Source organism: Monodelphis domestica, chromosome 2 (genome assembly GCF_027887165.1).
Source record: "Monodelphis domestica isolate mMonDom1 chromosome 2, mMonDom1.pri, whole genome shotgun sequence".
NCBI classification, from domain to species: domain Eukaryota; kingdom Metazoa; phylum Chordata; class Mammalia; order Didelphimorphia; family Didelphidae; genus Monodelphis; species Monodelphis domestica.
In genome coordinates, this window is record NC_077228.1 from 478,496,024 (window position 1) to 478,511,536 (window position 15,513).

The following is a 15,513-nucleotide window of genomic DNA, read 5'->3' on the forward strand; positions in this document are numbered from 1 at the left end:
AAGAATCTCCCATTATGTTCTCTCCCAGGTTAGAACCAAGAATATGAGGTCCTGTTCCAGACTACAGAATCAAGGAGACATTAAAAACTTAAAAGAACTAGTCACAGAAGAGGTAGGAAAATGAATTCAGACTAAGCTAGCTATATATGAAAGTAATGAGATATACCATAAAAAATGACTAACAAAAAAATTAAGAAAAATGGGAGGGTTTAACACAATGGTCAGGATAAGAGGTCAGAACTGGATATATGCTCTGACTATAACTATGTAAAGACAATATTAGCAACAAAATTGGACATGGAGGTGAGAGGGGATATGCAGGGAAAAAAAAATCTAGAAAGGGCCATAGGAAGAAATGGAACATTTTTGTTAAAAACCATAAAGTTATAAATTGTTTTTTAAAAAGAATGAGAAATGGGTAGGACAAGCTAATATAATAAAAATGCCAATCCTACCTAAATTAATTTACTTATTCAGTGCCAAAACCTATCAAACTACCTTTTAATAGAATTAGAAAAAATTATAACAATGTTCATCTGGAAGAATAAAAGATCAAGACTATCAAGGGAACTAATGAAAAAAAAATGTGAAGGATGGAGGCCTAGCAGTACTAGATCTTAAACTGTACTACAAAGCAGTGGTCATCAAAACAAAATGGTACTGAGGGCAGCTGGGTGGCTCAGTGGATTGAGGCAGGCCTAGAAATGGGAGGTCCTGGGTTCAAATCTGGCCTCAGACACTTCCCAGCTGTGTGACCCCGGGCAAGTCACTTGATGCCCATTGCCTAGCCCTGACCACTCTTCTGCCTTAGAACCAATACACAGTATTGATTCCAAGTCAGAAGGTAAGGGTTAAAAAACAAAAAAACAAAAACAACAATATGGTACTGGCTAAGAGATAGACGGTTGGATCAATAGAATATTAAATGACCTTAGCAAGCTAGTGTTTGGAGACCTTGTTTCCCTTACTGGTGTTTCTGCTAATAAATTTTAGCCACAGCTAGAACACCTTTAGTAGGTTAAAACTGCTCTAAGACTTTTGGGGCAAATATCCTACAAAAGCAGAAATCTAGATAAATCTCAAATTCCATTACTTAAAATAAATACAGCGCATTAGGCTTTACACATATAGCACAATTCTCAGAGACACAAGACCTTCACAGTTCTGTTCCTGACTCAAGCCCACCAATTCCCTTAGGATTAGTCCCCTTGGAAGGACTTCTTCCTTCTGAAGATATTAAATACACTTAGGCTATCAGTGAGGTAACCAATATCTGCATGGTAGGTGTGCAGACTTTGTGAAGCAGTCTGGTAGGTCCTTTTTAGTTGTAAGCCTGCCAGTATTCAATATTCACTTCTCAAATACACTTACAAGTCTCACCTTCGATAAAGCTTAGACTGCCCAAAAGTCATGATTACCAGTGGTACATGGAATGTAGTCAAGACTAGAATGACCTGGAGAGAAATAAAAGCAAGCTATCACCAATTGGTTCTGATAGATTTATTACAAAAACAAATCAGTTACTACTGGTAAATAATACATGTTAATCAATAAGCCTCAAATTACCACCATGTCAAGAGCTACTCTGAGCCAAATATGGGACTTCAATGAAATTTAAGATGATTTTAAATCCAGCTTCTCCATATGAGAAATTGGAATTAATCACAGATTTTAAAATGGGTCCTATATTTCTTCAGGCTGCTGATGGGATGTATCACTGTTTTGATAGGGGCATTACTGACAGCTAGACTAGGCAGTAATGAAGCCACCCTACCTACAACAGGCACTAAGAGTGCCACAATTTTAGGATGGGCTTTAGGAAGATTGGGAAGTCTTCTTGCTCCCAGTGCCTAACAATAATACCAATGTTGGAAAATCCCCACCATGCTCAAGATAGGGACATCAAGCAGCATCTGATGACCAAGAATGCAAACAGGTAGGAACAGCTACTCAGCAGAAGCAACTGAATCATAAGAACCTATTATAGGGAAGATGTGCCATGCACATAGAGAATATGACAAATGGGACCAAGTTTCTGTCTTACCAGGTGCTCTGCCATTTTTCCCAATGTCCACACTTCACTGGAGGTCCCCCTCATATACTATTTACCTTTCTGCCTACTTAGGAATTTTTAAACAGTTTCCAGAAGACAATCAGTCTCAGATCTGTCGGTCATTGGTCTTGAGTTTGCTAACATCATTATCTTCCTGCTAAGGAATAAAGTAATGTCAAGATATATAATCAGTTCTTAAGAGGGCACTTTTGAAGTTGGAAATTTTATTTATTTTTAAATGATAGGCAGAAAAACATGGTTTAGGTGAAGGTCATCCTGAAGGCAGAAAAACTGACCATTCTTCCATTTCTATAGAAACAATAAATCTCATAGCTCCCTGCTATTTTGGACTTTAGAGAACATGAATTTTCCATAAATAAGGCCAAATTCTGGAGACAATGTCTCAAAATTACATATAAGATTTAAAATTCCAGAATTGAACATGTTTGCTAACCACTGAACAATGGTTACTTACCCCAGTGCTGTCTCCAACCCATGAGAGAGATACTGAGCCACTAAGATCATCAAACACATGCTGCAAGAAAGAAAATGAAAAGAAAATGAATCTCCTTAAGACTTACATCAAGGGGGCAGCTAGGTGGCTCAGTGGTTTGAAACTCAGGCCTAAAGATAGGAGATCCTAGGTTCAAATCTGGCCATAGACATTTTCTAGCTGTGTGATCCTGGGCAAGTCACTTAATCCCATTGCCTAGCCATTAGCACTCTTCTGCCTTTCAATACACAGTATTGATTCTAAGACAGAAGGTAAGGATTAAAAAAACAAACAAACAAAAAAAAACTCTTATTCTATCCCAGTCCTTGACCTACTCAAACAATTCAATATAATTCTTTCTTTACTAAAAATCAAAAGAATGCCAATAGAAAAGCACTTTGATTCCTAGAAGAGGATATGGGAATCAGAATTTAAGTGGCTAATTCTGATACTCAGTGGCAGGATCAAACTAAAACCTAGAATCTAAAGTACAGTGTGGACTGCTAAGGGAAGGGAAAGGGATCATCACTTATTTTGCTTACAATTTATTTAGAACATAAAATGTGGTCTGCAGGCTGAAATGAGGAAGTAATAAATCGACTATTTTAGTCTATCTCTAGGTTTTGCTCAAAGTTGATAGTCATTTAAACTAGAAAGGTAGATACTGCTATATTAGTAAGTTTTTTGATTTCTCAACTAGTGCCTTAGCTAGTCAGGAACCATCTCTCCTAACCTCTTTGTACCTTCAGTGCCTAAAATGTCCTGCAAATAGCAGGACTGCAAAACATGATGATGAAAATGCTTCCCATTTTAATTGTCAAATACAGAATATCAGATCTGCCAAGATCTTGTTGACTCAAGATCATCATCTCCAAAAGTTTGAAGCAATAGAACTGAAGACTGCATCTGACCAGTTCACTTTCCCTTCATTATCCTGTACTTATTCTCTTTAAAAATAAAACAAAACAAAAAACCTTTACCTTCTGTCTTAGAATCAATATCAGTTCCAAGGTAGAAGAGTAGTAACAGTTAGGTCCTGCACTTACTCATGAGAAGTACTCCTGTATTTACCAGTACCATTCTTCCTCCTTTATAGTCCTATATTCTTTGCTTTAAGAACTTGAAGATAGGAAACCTGGTCATTCAGAAAAGAAATCTGTGCTCTGCTACTTAATAACCTATGTGACCATGGACAAGTCATTTCCCCTCATAGTTTCAAGTTCACATTTGTAAAGTGAGTTCTTTTATTCTATCATGCTAACAGTAAATGGTCTCTGGGTTGGAGGAGCTCCAAAAACACAGGTACACTAATATAATGTTGGTGAAGCAGTAAATGGGTACAACCATTCTGAAAAGCAATTTTGAATTATGCTTAAGAAGGGACTGAATCAGAGACCTCACTACTAGATATACAGTCTAAGAAGGCTGAAGAAACAAAGGTCCTAGATACATCAGAATAGCCATAGTGCCACTTTTTGTAGTGGAAAAGAACTGGAAATAAAGTAGACACCCATAAATTAGGGAATGGTTAAACAAATTGGCACATGAGATGTAATAGAATATTACAGTGCTATAAGAAACCATGAACATCAAGAATTCAGAGGAGGAAAAAATTGTATGAATGATGTAAAAAGTGAAATTAAAAAAACTAGGACAACCACCTACACCATGACTCCATCAATATAAATGGAAAGAACACCACCAAAAGAAACTGAATGCATTAGTTTACAGCGTCCAAGAAGCTAGGTCATGAAAAAGTGATGAGAAAGTAAAGTGCACAGCCTTTCCTTGCGGTGAGGGCGGGGGTATGGGTGTGGAACACTGTATACATTGTTAAACTAGGCTGATATTCTTCTGGGTTATGCTTTTAAACTGCCCTTTTTTTCTTCCTTTGCTTTTAAGAGATTGTCCTCTAGGTAAGGAGAGAGGGAAAGACACATTCAGAAAGGAAAGTAATAAAAATAAAAAACAAGATGATACATTTTTAAGAAGATTATATGATCTCTAAAGTCCCTTCTGACTCTCCCTATGATCTTATGATTGTGAGCTTAGACTACTTTTGTGGCTGTCTTCTACATGCTTTAAGCAGCATGGCCAATGCCTTGCACACAGTGGGTTCTCAAGAAATACTTTTGGCTGACAGTGTTTCCTGTGAGGGGATCTTGTGAGTTTTGGAGGACACAAAGATCAGTTTAGCTTACAGACTATGCTATGCGTCTGAAGAAAAATGAGTAGCGGCTGGTTTCTCTGGATCTAAAGTCTTGAAACTTGCATAGCAATTTACAATGTCTACATACAATAAGGCCAGATGCTCACTTCATCAGTCCCAAAATCTCTGAAATCATCTGAAGCAGTCACTTGAGACTCAACTGTGGGAATGTACAGAGGTTACCACAAAAACTGAAATAAAACCACATGGGTTAGTGTTGATTTAAAACACAGACTATCTTTTCAGGGAGGGTCTTGCTGGCAACAACTAAGATGGAAGAAAATAATTCACCAAATAGCTCTGTGATTTGTGGTTGCCTTGCCTAGCTGCAATACTCACTGTCGGCCTTGATCCCTACTGGGATCTATAGCTTTCCATTTTCAGGCAACGCCCTACAACTTAGCTAGTTCCTACACACCCAGACAGAGCCAATGAGCCCCAAAGCATTCACTTTTGCTGTTACTAAATCATCTAAGTATCCTAGAGAGCTGCTTCTGGAGCTAAACACTTTCAATTGCAACTAAACAGTTCAAAACCAAATTTTATTCATTACAGGAAAAGAAAGCAATATCCAAAGTTTTACTTTGAAAACAAAGACTGAATTTACACTTATTTTTGTCCTTTAATTTTGCCCACATACTATTTTTCTCTTAACTTTAATAACATAGTATTTTCTTTTCTTAAGCCCTTACTTTCTCTTAGAATTGATACAAGGTATCAGTTCCAAGGCAGAAGAATAGTACAGGCTAGGCAATTGGGTGTGACTTGTCCAGGGTCACACAGATAGGAAGTGTCTTGAGGCCACATTTGAACCCAGCACCTCCTGTATCCAAGCACTCACCCTCTTCCAATAAGCCATCTAGTTGCTCCAGTGTTTTCCTTTTTAAAACATAGAGCCATCAATGAGGGCAATCTGGTTTCCTCAACAAATGTAATTCATCTATAGTCCAAGTTCTAATACCCTGGGGTCAGGATGAAAGTGAAAAATGAAAGCAAATTCTAGTATATGACTACAGGTCTGTGAGGAAAGAAGCATCAGAGCTTGAGATGATCCTAAAGAAAACTTTGTTAGAAGCATACTTCTACTCTAGATCTTCAAGAGCAGAAGAAATATAAACTACCTAGGACAAAAGATGGTTGACTTACTTTCCAAAGTGTCAATGACAAAGGTCTGCAATAATTTTTTAAGTTAAAAAAAGTTTCTAATAAAAATTTATTTTCAGATATCTCAGCTTCTTCCCTCACCACATCACAAAAGACATCATCCGGCAAACATATATGTGTATATTGATTATGTCTTTCATGTTTCCACTTCTCAGTTTATTCTCTGGAGGTGAACATTCACAAGTTATTTTTCAAATATTAAATCTGAGGCTGTATATAATGTTCTCTTGGCTCCACTCTTCATTATCTCATGTAGTTCTTTCCAAATTAAAAAAAATTAATCTGCTTATCATTTCTTATGGTACAGTAGTATTCTATCACAAGCATATACCACAGTTTGTTTTGCCATTCCCCAAATGATGGGACATCCCCTCAGTTTCCAGTTCTTTGCCATCACAAAGGGAGCTGCTATAAATATTTTGGAACATATTGGTTCTTTTTTATTTTTCCCTGATCTCCTTAGGAAACAGACCCAGTCTAAGGATATATATGCAGTTTACAGTTCTCTGCAATCATGTTTTTAAAAATTCTAATATCTAGTTTGTTGTTAGCCAGAAGTTATATCTACAACATTTTAGAACTTTCACAGAACACAAAGTTACTTTAAATATAGCAGCACAATTAATTATGACATATTTTCTTTGGGTTGGCCACCTCTGACCTAGAATAGGGAGGATGCTGAAGTGAGGCTCTTAACATTTCCAAAGGCTACTACCAATATGAAAGTTTAACACTGTTCTTTAAAACTACTCCATTCTTTTTCATTATAAGTTATCTCTTTTTTTATATATCCTGTAGGCTCTATATCCATTCCCACTGCTTCCTTCCTTCCCCTTAACTGCACCTCCCAACTTCTGTGTCAAGCCACTGTCCATCTATTCTCCCCTCAGACTTCCTTCTGTCTTTACTTCCTCTAACCTTCAGTTTACCATATGTTCCTCACCCTTCTTCAGGTCTTCCTGGTATCCAACAACAACAAATTATCACAAGATGGGGAGGAAATCTTTTATAATCCATCTTGGTCTACACTCCTTTAAACAAACAAAACTTCTTTAAAGAATAAGCTTTTTAGGGGTAGGCTCTGTCTTTCTGAATTAAAAGTTAGATAGCTCCTGTGCAAAAACCCTGGGCATGGGGATATTTCCAGTAGTGAAGTTGAGGATAAAATCCAAATCTACTGAGCTCCAGTTTTGCTAATTTCCAAGGATGGAAAATTAACTTGAGCTACCTTATCAAAAAGTCTGATGGCTTCTTAGATGATTCTCTATAATACATAGCAAAATATCACTAATCTGGGGTTAAGGCTTGTTCAAATTACAGAACACTTTTCCTAATAAAAATAATTTTTTTCTTGATATTTTCCTTTTATGAAAATTTTAAAACTTAAATTTCCATATGTATCCTTATCCCCACCTCAGGGCACTGTCCTTTGTAATAAGATGTTTAGGTTTTAAAAGATTACTCTATTACAAAAATGAATGATATGGATATATACATACAGTGATAACAAAGTGGAATTGCTTGTCAGCTCCAGGAGGGAGGAGGGAAGGGGAGGGAGAGACATGAATCATACAACCATAGAAAAATAAAAAATTAAATTAAAAGTAAACCTTGAAAATGATTTTAAAAGATCATGCCAATGTGACAAAAATGAGAATAATACCTAGAGTAACATACGGACTTAGGATTATACCAAACTACTAAGGGGATACTTATATTAAGTTAGACAAAAACCAAAAACAAAATTTGGAGGAATAAAAAAATTATCAAGGGAAATAATAAAATTCTCGATCACCGAGAGACTACCACTATAAGGAGAAAATAGCACTTATAGACATAAACTATATTATAAAGCAATAATCAAAGCTATTTGGTTCTGGTTAAAAAATAAACAAAAATGGGTTAATGAAACAAGAGTAGACAATGTACAATTCAAAATCAATTCAATAAGTCAATGCACAATAACCCCCCCAAACAAATTAGATAGGTAAGGATCCCCTATATGACAAGAAACTGAGGGGAAAACTAGAAGACAGTGGCAGAAATTAGTTTAGACCAACAGATTACATCATATATCACAACAAATTCCACATGGAAGGAAAGGAAACAAGCATTTAGTAAGCACTGCCAATGAGCACTTCACAAATATTATCTCAATGGCTGTGACTGAATGATATATTAAGTGACTGAATAATATATTAAATGCTTTGCAAGTCTTAATATGCTATATGAATATTGGCTATTATGTGGCTTGAATATTAAGGATTACAGCATTTAAAAATTTTTGAAGAGAACCAGAAAGATATCTTTCACAGTGATGGGACAGAGGATGAAATATTTATTAATGAAAGAATAAAGATGATTACAAAAAGCAAAATATATCACTGCAATTATATGAAATTTAAAAACTTTTCTTATAAGCAAAATTAAATAGGTTAATCTAAGAAGAGAATCTATTGAATAGAGGGAAAAAAATCTCTGCATCAAATATCCTTGAGAAGGGTCTATATGCAATAAATATAGATAACTAACCCATATATTTTAGCCCCAGTCATTGCCCAACAAATAAGTGGTCAAAATGAAATTAAATACAAATCAAAACAACTCTGAGGTTTTATCTTATGCTAAGAATATTGACAAATATGAGAAAAAGAAGGCAACAATCAATGTTGAATGAGTGAAAGGAAGATCAGTAAACCAATGTTGGTGGAACTATGATTTAGTGCAACCATCCTGGAAAGTAATTTGGAGTGATAAATCAATTAACAAAGATTTACTAAGTGCTTACTATATGCCAGATACCATGCCATGCTAAGCTCTGGAATTATGCTAAAGAGTGACTAAATTTTCATACCCTATGACTCAAGAGATTCCACTGTTAAGCATATATTCCAAAGAAGTGGAGCAGGCTAGGTGACATAGTGGCTAGAGCTTAGGAAGCGGAAGAAGCACTCAGCTCAAATCTTAACTCAGACTCTAGTTTGTGTGACCCTGGCTAAGTCACTTAATCCTCTAGATGTCAATTTCTCATCTGCAAAATGGAGATGATAAAAATAGCATTTCCTTCACAGAGTTGTCGATGAAAATCAAAGAAGTTAGTAGATGAATGTGTTTTCTAAACCTTAAAGAAACTATATAAATCTTAGCTATTATGATGTCAGTGATAAAAAGAAAGGTATCATATGCACCAAAATATTTATAGCAGCACTTCTAAAAAAATATCTTTTTAATCATCTTTTTTCCCATCACTATAGTTACCTCTAGCATTTCTGCCCTTCTGGAGAGACATTCCATATAACAAATAATATTTAAAAAAGAAAAAAGGGGGAAAAATCAACACGACAGATCAAAACATCAAAAAAATTGAATATATGTACAATACCTGCTGACCTCCCATCTCTGCAAAGGGATGATGTGAACATGTCTTCTCATATCTTTTTGTTCAAACTATGCTCGTTCTTTGTAATTTTGCGACATTCATTTTTTATCTTTTTATGTGATTGTTTTTTTCCATTTATATTGTGTATATATTTTCCTTGGCTTTGTTTTTTTCATTTTGCATCTTGAAAATTCATAAGATCTCATGGTTCTCTGTATTTATCATTCATCCTTTCTTGCAACCTGGTAATATGACTTTAAGAGGTCCCTCATTGATTGAGGCACAACAAAATAAGTTTTAATGAATAAATAATAAAATATTATTATTCTATAAGAAATGATGAAAGTGATGAATACAGAATAGTATGGGAAATCTTACATGAATTTACTCAATGCAAAATGAAGTAAGCAGAGCCAAGAAAACAACAAATATGATGACTACAACAATGTAAGGGCAGTTAGGGGTGCAGGAGACAGTATTGGGTCTGGAATCAGGAAGATGCACATCTTCCCGAGTTCAAATCTAGTCTGAGACATTTTATTGGCCGTTTGACCCTGGGCAAATCACTTACCTTTGTTTGCCTCAGTTTGCTGAGTTGGAGAAGGGATTGTCAAACCACCTTCAATCTCTTTGCCAAGAAAACCCCAAATGGGATCATGAAGAGTCGGACATGACTGAAATGGACTAACCAATGTAAATAGAAAGAATAGTAGCAAAATAATTGAAAATTAATGTTGTAAAAATTATAATGACCAAATTAAACACTAATGAAGAGATGAGAAGCCAACTCCTTTTCTTCTTTTCAGAGGTAGGGGACAATGAATGTGGAATATTGCCATTATGGTCAGACATTTTCAATGTATTGAATAGTTTTGCTATACTGGTTGATTTATTTTTTGATTTTTTGGTATTTTTACTCTTTAGAGATAACTCTCTAGAAAAATAAGATACCCTGGAAGAAATAGAATATATAAAAATAAATTCGATCAAAAACTTATTTGATGGGTTAGATCTTTTAAAGTTCCTTCCAGCTCTAAATTTGCCCCTATAAAATATAATTTCCTTTTGAATCTATAAAAAAATTAAACCTATTTATTCCTTCAAAACATTTCTCTACTTTCCTTTTCTTCCTATTACCATTGCTTCTACCACTCTAGTTTAAATCTTTATAATTTCTCAATTATACCACAGGTATATACATTCGGTTCCTACATTGCCTGACCCAGCATTTCTTCTATCCAAAGCAGCCTGTTTAGTACCATCAAATGTATCTATTCAAAGTACTGCTCTGATCATGTTGCTCTTCTGTCCAAATAGTTTCGATGGTCCCTAGAATAAAGTTCAACTCCTTTGAGTAGCATTCAAGGTCCTTTATGATTTGGCCTCAATTTACTTTTTCAGTCTTATCTCCCACCCATTATGGGATCTGAACCCTTTAGATGATGTGTTTTCTGACCTTTGGGGGTTTGGCTCTTGTCATTTCATTAGGTTGAATACCTTTCCCTTTCTGTTCTACCTATTAAAATTTATCCATCCTACAAAGTCTAGCTAAAAAGTCATGTCCTGCACAGAATTCTCTGGTTGTCCTAATGAGAATTTTTTATGCACCCACTTATTCCTTGATTCATATAGCACTTGTTTATGACCTATTTCAGGCATGTGACCCTTATTGCCTTGAACTGTGGCTACTTTCACACCTGCCCTATCTGCAACAAGATTAAATGCCTTTGCTTTCTGCCAACATTAATGTCTGACCAGGAGAAAGGCTACCCAGTTTCCCTGCACCCACTCCCAACAAAGCACCGAGGCAGCTAGACAGTACAGTAGATAGAGTACTGAACCTGGTGTCAGAAAAATCCAAGTTCAAATTGGGTCTGAGTGCCTAGACCATGCATCAAATCTAGCTAGAGGACCTTTAAATTGCTGCCTGCCTCAGCTTCCTCATCAATAGAATGGGAATAATAATAGTTAATAATATATCATATATAACATATATGTTAGTAACATATAATATAAATAATATATAATAAATATAAATATAAATAATCAAAGGTTTGTGAATATAAATTGAGATATTTGTACAGTGCTTTGCAAACTTCAGAGCACTGCAAAAATGCAAATTATTATTAACAATAAAATCTTCACATTTCCATCAGACTAAATAATGGTCAATACATTCAATGACAAATTTCTTCCATCCCAGAACTGCACACAAAGTCAGGCAGAATCCCATAGGTAATGGGAATGGGGATGCAATGCCTTTTAAGCAAAGTGAGCACTAGTAGTTTCAGACAGTATGGGATCTTCTAATATTTTTTTTCTGGGACCATGCTTACATTACATAAATCTTCCCATGCATCTCTGCATTCATCATTTCTACTTACATTTATGTACCATAACTATTTACCTATTGCCTAGTTGATGGAAATCTACTGCTTCCAGTTCTTTCTTGTTTTAAAATGTGCTGTTCTGAAGAGTCTGGAGCATATTCAGTCTCTCTTTTTATCAGGTAAGTCTCTTTTTAAGTGGTCATGAATCTTATTAAGGAGGCCCTGTAATATCCAGAAGCTTAATGAAATTACTTCAACGCCATCTGGAAAGAGGAGCAACTAGAGGACTTCACTCTCTTGAGAGGATCCCTCTTCTATTTGGAGGCTACACAGGACAACGTCCTGAACAATGCAAATAACTTGCTGAGGATACAGTTTATATCTTGTCTGATATTGTTAAATAAGAACATCACTGAACAAACTTACTTATCACTGTATTTATCAAGAAATTTTATATGAAATGCAAAGGAAGGAGGACTTGCAGTCCCAGATCTCAAACTATACTATAAAGCAGTGGTCATCAAAACAATTTAGTACTGGCTAAGAGACAGAAAGGAGGATCAGCAGTGGAATAGACTAGGGGTAAATGACCTCAGCAAGACAGTCTATGATGAGTTCAAAGATCCCAGTTTTGGGGACCAAACCCCACTATTTGATAAAAACTGCTGGGAAATTTGGAAGACAGTGTGGGAGAGATTAGGTTTGGATCATCTCATACCCTACACCAAGATAAACTCAGAATGAGTGAATGACCTGGATATAAAGAAGGAAACTATAAGCAAATTAGGTGAACACAGAATAGTATACTTGTCAGATCTTTGGGAAAGGAAAGACTTTAAAACCAAGCAAGAGCTAGAAAAAAATCACAAAATGTAAAATCAACAATTTTGATTACATCAAATTAAAAAGGTTTTGTACAAACAAAACTAATGCATCCAAAATCAGAAGGGAAGCAACAAATTGGGAAACAATCTTCATAACAAAAGCCTCTGACAAAGGTCTAATTACTCAAATTTATAAAGAACTAAACCAATTGTACAAAAAAATCAAGCCATTCTCCAATTAAAAAACGGGCAAGGGACATGAATAGGCAATTTTCAGTTAAAGAAATCAAAACTATTGATAAACACATGGAAAAGTGCTCTAAATCTCTAATAATCAGAGAAATGCAAATCAAAACAACTCTGAGGTATCACCTCACACCTAGCAGATTGGCTAACATGACAGCAAAGGAAAGTAATGAATGCTGGAGGGGGTGTGGCAAAGTTGGGACATTAATGCATTGTTGGTGGAGTTGTGAATTGATCCAACCATTCTGGAAGGCAATTTGGAACTATGCCCAAAGGGCAATAAAAGACTGTCTGCCCTTTGATTCAGCCATAGCACTGCTGGGTTTGTACCCCAAAGAAATAATAAGAAAAAAAACTTGTACAAAAATATTCATAGCTGTGCTCTTTGTGGCGGCAAAAAACTGGAAAATGAGGGGATGCCCTTCAATTGGGGAATGGCTGAACAAATTGTGGTATATGCTGGTGATGGAATACTATTGTGCTTAAAGAAATAATAAAGTTGAGGAATTCCATAGGGACTGGAACAACCTCCAGAAATTGATGCAGAGTGAGAGGAGCAGAACCAGGAAAACATTGTACACAGAGACTGATACACTGTGGTACAACTGAATGTAATGGACTTCTCCATTAGTGGCAATGCAGTGATCCTGAACAACTTGGAGGAATCTACAAGAAAAACTACTATCCATATTCAGAAGAAACATAGTGGGAGTAAAAACACCAAAGAAAAACAACTGCTTGAATACATTGGTCGAAGGGATATGATTGGGGATGTAGACTCTAAATGAACATCCTAGTGCAAACAACATAACTGAAATAGGTTCTGATCAAGGACACAAGTAATACCCAATGAAATTGTGCCTTGGCTTTGGGAAGGGTAGGTGGAGGGGAGAGAGGGAAATAAAGTGAATATTGTAACCAAAAAGAAAATAAATAAATTAAAATAAAAAAAAAGAAATTTTATATGATTTTATATAAAATGGCAGGTACTTTGTGGGAAGACAGATTGTAAGCCTATGTTTTGCTCTACTTCTAATTCAAGAAGATTACTTCTGCCTAAGAGGAAGTGAACAAAGCTGAGCTAAAGCCACAAGATTACTTAATCGGAGCAGAAAAGGTTTAACATAATATTCAGCTGTATGTAATTAGAAAACAAGCCACAGTTCAATTGATTTAATCAAGGCAGAAAGAACTGAATAAAAGAAATCTATATAAGACATTTTTGAGACTTGTAAAGATGGACTGGAAAGGGGCTCCTTAATAAAATTGAACTCCAAACCTCCTATACAACATTACAGTCAGAGTCCACAATATTAAAAAAAAAAACCTATAAGAAATGTGTGGTAGTGAAAAAAGAATAAATATGTTCATAACATGGGGACAGGGTAACTGCTTCTATAGGCAATGAAATGGTCACTCATTCACCAGTGGGAACTGGTGAATTTTCCTCTATGGGAGAAAGAAAGATTTTAAAGAATCATTGATCACAGTTGTAGAGCTGAAAGGGATTTTATACATCTACCTGAAGCCCCCTGTTTTACCTGAGGTAAAACCTGATATCCAGATACATGAAGGAATGAGCTTATGTTTACACAGGTGGGCAGCACAAAGCTGCTCCAAATCTACCACAACATGTCTTAATTCTGTAACCAATACCTGTGTCAGCTCTGAAGCACAACCCACTAACGTGGTGGAGTTTACCAAAGCTGTGACCAAGAAACAGGTCCATCAGGTTGGCTAAGATAGAAATGATAATTTTGCTGTTTTCAAGGCCAGCCAACCAAAAGTCATTACTCATTGTAAAAGACAGTAAGTGACTAACTCAGATAAGTGAACCACCCTCCAAGGTGGCCTGCTCCTCAACCCTAATTCATAACCAAATGTATCAGTCTCTAGTAACTCATGGGAAGGGTGGGAGGGGAGGAAATAAACACCTGGCTAAAGCAAAAGAGGAATCATTTTCTGGGCAGAAAAAGCTTAAACTGGATTGAGGTGGGCAGAGCCAGAGCTGGGATTTCAAGTTAGGAAGGTTGGATCTGAAGTCTTTCTGGCTCAAGTTCCAATTCCTGATTGTTAATATTTCATTGGTCCCTGTTTATCTATTCCAGAGAACATAAGGCCTTCAAAGGCAGAGACTTTATTAACAGGTCCTAGCATGGTGCCTTGTACACAATAGATACTTAATGTTTGTTGAACTAAAAGAGATCTGCAGAAGGAGAATGAGGAGTGTGAAGTAGCAAAAAGGCATGAAAGGAGCTCTCCTCGGGACTCTCCCAAACAGGTCTAGAAAATCCACTATGCTGATGGGGAAATTCTCCCAGCCCATTTTGACTCAGGGAAGACAAATGGTTCTGTAGCTGCTGGGAATGAGATCTGGCCAGGAGAACAGGTAGAGGTTGCTGTAGCAGTAGGGTAAGAGGAGGTCCCAGATTCATACTGGGAATGAATATTGGAAATGCCACCTAGGAGCTTTGTCAGAGGGACCGAGAAGGGTCCTGGGGACCCCCCTGTATCCAGAGGTAGTATACTGAGGAGCAAGGTCAAAACCCAGCAGCAGTAGAGCAACTTCAGAGAACCAGGAACGTAGCAGAGCATTTCAGCTGGCTAGGAGTGGATGAGTTTAGCAGCAATCTACAATATGTCTTGGATGTTGCCACTTTGGGAGAAGCACTGAAAGCCTGCAGGTCCCCAAGGGCCTAGAAAGATACACCATTCAATGCCCCAAAGAAAACCAAAACAGGAGCAGCCTGAAATGCTGCAGAGCCCAGTCCCAACATCAAATCCAAAGTCAGGAAGTAGACTGGAAGAATGAGCA

The 15,513-nt window shown here is 36.5% G+C and overlaps 1 protein-coding gene across 4 annotated transcripts in view; it reads right to left on the bottom strand.

The window, feature by feature from the left end:
* SORT1 (sortilin 1) overlaps positions 1 to 15,513 on the bottom strand; it is a 72,731-nt gene that overhangs the window by 35,779 nt on the left and 21,439 nt on the right. For all 4 annotated transcript variants that reach the window (XM_056819174.1, XM_056819172.1, XM_056819173.1 and 1 more), the window contains exons 2-3: positions 2,529 to 2,588; positions 1,381 to 1,454 (exon numbers count right to left, since the gene is read on the bottom strand). In XM_056819174.1, coding sequence (XP_056675152.1) covers positions 1,381 to 1,454; positions 2,529 to 2,588 — 134 coding nt within the window. The remainder of the gene's footprint in view (positions 1 to 1,380; positions 1,455 to 2,528; positions 2,589 to 15,513) is intronic.